Source organism: Bison bison, unplaced genomic scaffold, assembly GCF_000754665.1.
Source record: "Bison bison bison isolate TAMUID 2011002044 unplaced genomic scaffold, Bison_UMD1.0 scf7180017862139, whole genome shotgun sequence".
NCBI classification, from domain to species: domain Eukaryota; kingdom Metazoa; phylum Chordata; class Mammalia; order Artiodactyla; family Bovidae; genus Bison; species Bison bison.
Window position 1 is genome coordinate 24,022 of NW_011492711.1, and position 2,519 is coordinate 26,540.

The window sequence follows — 2,519 nt, forward strand, 5'->3', positions numbered from 1 at the left end:
CAGGCAAGAATATTGGAGTGGTTTGCCATTTCTTTCTCCAGGGTATGTTCTCTACCCAGGGATCAAACCTACATTTCCTACATTGGCAGGCATATTCTATACCACTGAGCTGCCAGGAAAGCCCATGGTGTAAGACTCTGACAAATTCAATATGGGTAGATGTCATGTTTGCCACTTCCCTGACTAGCCTGTAAGACCATCTCAGACATTTCTGCACTTCTTTTTGCTGGATATACACCAAAGCCCATTCAATCTTAGAAATCACATGCTAATGATGTCAGAACCTATGTCAGTCTGGATCACTGATTGTAAGGAACAGAACCACAGATTCTACCTCTCTAAAGATTAGACCTTTTATGAACAAAACATAAACTTCTATTGTGTTAGTGAGCTAAGATTTGGGAGGGATATCTGTTATATCAGCTACTATTACTTTTACTAATGTTCTGTCTCTCTGAGATCGTGAAGGGATCATGGGAATCGTTTCCCTGCGTATCAAGACACAGTTCCTTTGTTTGGCTATAATATTGCTGACCTCCATGAGGTTCTGATAGGGTAATGAGATACAATCTACTAACAAAACACTGTACTGTCTTCATCTCTCCTTTATCGCTCCCCTACTTTCACCATCCAACTTTTTCTCATAGGAAGTGGGGAGGGATTGGACATCCATCTGTCCTTGAAATTTCTTTCTCAAAGATATGTTGGTTTTGTTTATCTGAGAGAAATGAATAATGGGAGATGAGGTTAGAGAACTAAGAAACTGTAAAGTAACAAATCTCTGAAAACTCCTACTGTAACTATGAGGTCAGAATGCGATTTCATTAAATTAAAAGATATGAAATACAGTCAATAGATAATTGTTCCTTAATAGTTGTCAAAGAAATAAATTTGGTTTTCACTCAATCAAAAGAAATATTATTAACCTGGAGAAAACAGTTCTTCTTGGAGAAAATTAATGACCCTATCTCTTTCTTTGTTCTACTCTCAGACCAGGCTGATACTTGGTCAAATGTTAGAATAAGTAGTCCCAGCTTTCTCTATCTCTGTGATGATTAAAAAAAAATGATGGGAATCCTCATCCACTTTTGTGGATGAATTAGGAAACTGCGTATATATGCTTCCATCTATGTGCTATTAAAGCCTTTTTCTCCAAATATTTCTATGAAAGCAACTCATAACTGAACTTAATTATTTTGTTTCAAACATAATAAAGTAACTGGATAGTCAATATTTCTAAAATAATATATGTTCCTAAATAGGAATTCTGTGTAGAGGAAGAAAAAGCAAGCCAGGACTTCCATATTGAAACTAGATTTACGGTAATGATATTTCTTAAATTACTTTGATACCAGCTTCTTCCTCAGGACCTTTCTCAGGGCCCCCACAACCTCCTTGTTCCTCAGGCTGTATATAATGGGGTTCAGCATGGGAGTAAGAATAGTGTAGAACACAGAAAGACCTTGATCCAATGCTGGGGTGTGGGAGGAGCCAGGTGTCATGTACACCACTATGCCTGGCCCCAGGTAGAGACTCACCACAGTCAGGTGAGAAGAGCACGTGGCCAGAGCTTTGTTCCTCCCCTCAGGAGATTTCATTTTGAGAACAGTGAGGAAGATTTGAATGTAGGAGGCAATTATGAGGTTGAAAGGGATGAGGATAAATATGATACTTACCACAAATACCACCATCTCATAATCTGAAGTATCCTCACAGGATAGCTTTAAGATGGCTGGCATCTCACAGAAGAAGTGATTTATTTCCTTTAGACCACATATGGGAAAATGCATGGTGTAGATGGTTTGAATGAGTGAATTTAGAGCACCCCCAGTCCATGATGCTACTGCTATGAGCAAACAGACCTTAGAATTCATGATGACTGTGTATTGCAGGGGATTACAAATAGCCACAAATCGGTCATAAGACATGAAGGTCAGAAGGAGACACTCAGCACCACCTAGACTCAGGCAGAAAAACATTTGGATTCCACAGCCAATGAAAGAGATGCTGTGCTTCCCCAAAGAGTGGTTGATGACCATCTTAGGAACTGAGCTGGAGATGTAGAACAAGTCAATGAGAGAGAGCTGGCTGAGTAAGAAGTACATGGGAGTGTGGAGGTGAACATCCAGCCAGATCAGGAAGGTGAGTATGGAGTTCCCTGTGAGGGCAATGAGGTAGACCAGAAGAATGAGGTAGACCAGGAGGCTGGCATATTGGAACTCAGGAAAGAGGCCCAAGAGGATGAAATCTGTAGTAGATATGTTATTTCTTTTTGCCATATCTTAACTTCCTCTATGATGGCTGATGCACTGTGGGACAAAAAATATAGGACATCTCGTAAATCTTATGCCTAGTTAAGAACCTTTATTTTAGACTAGTTATTCCCCTATCCATTCTTTCTATGTCTTAGTTGAACAAAATGATATTTAAAATGTCTTGAGGAAGTTACAGTCTTCCCACGTGGTGCCTGCCAATGTAGGAGATGTAAGAGATGTGAGTTCGATCCCTGGGTTGGGAAG

The 2,519-nt window shown here is 39.8% G+C and overlaps 1 protein-coding gene across 1 annotated transcript; it reads right to left on the reverse strand.

Moving 5' to 3' along the window:
* Positions 1–1,340: 1,340 nt before the first annotated feature.
* Positions 1,341–2,279, reverse strand: LOC104983278 (olfactory receptor 2T27-like). The gene has a single exon (XM_010832706.1). It carries the CDS (start codon positions 2,277–2,279, stop codon positions 1,341–1,343), a length of 939 nt encoding a protein of 312 aa, XP_010831008.1.
* Between the last annotated feature and the right edge of the window lie 240 nt (positions 2,280–2,519).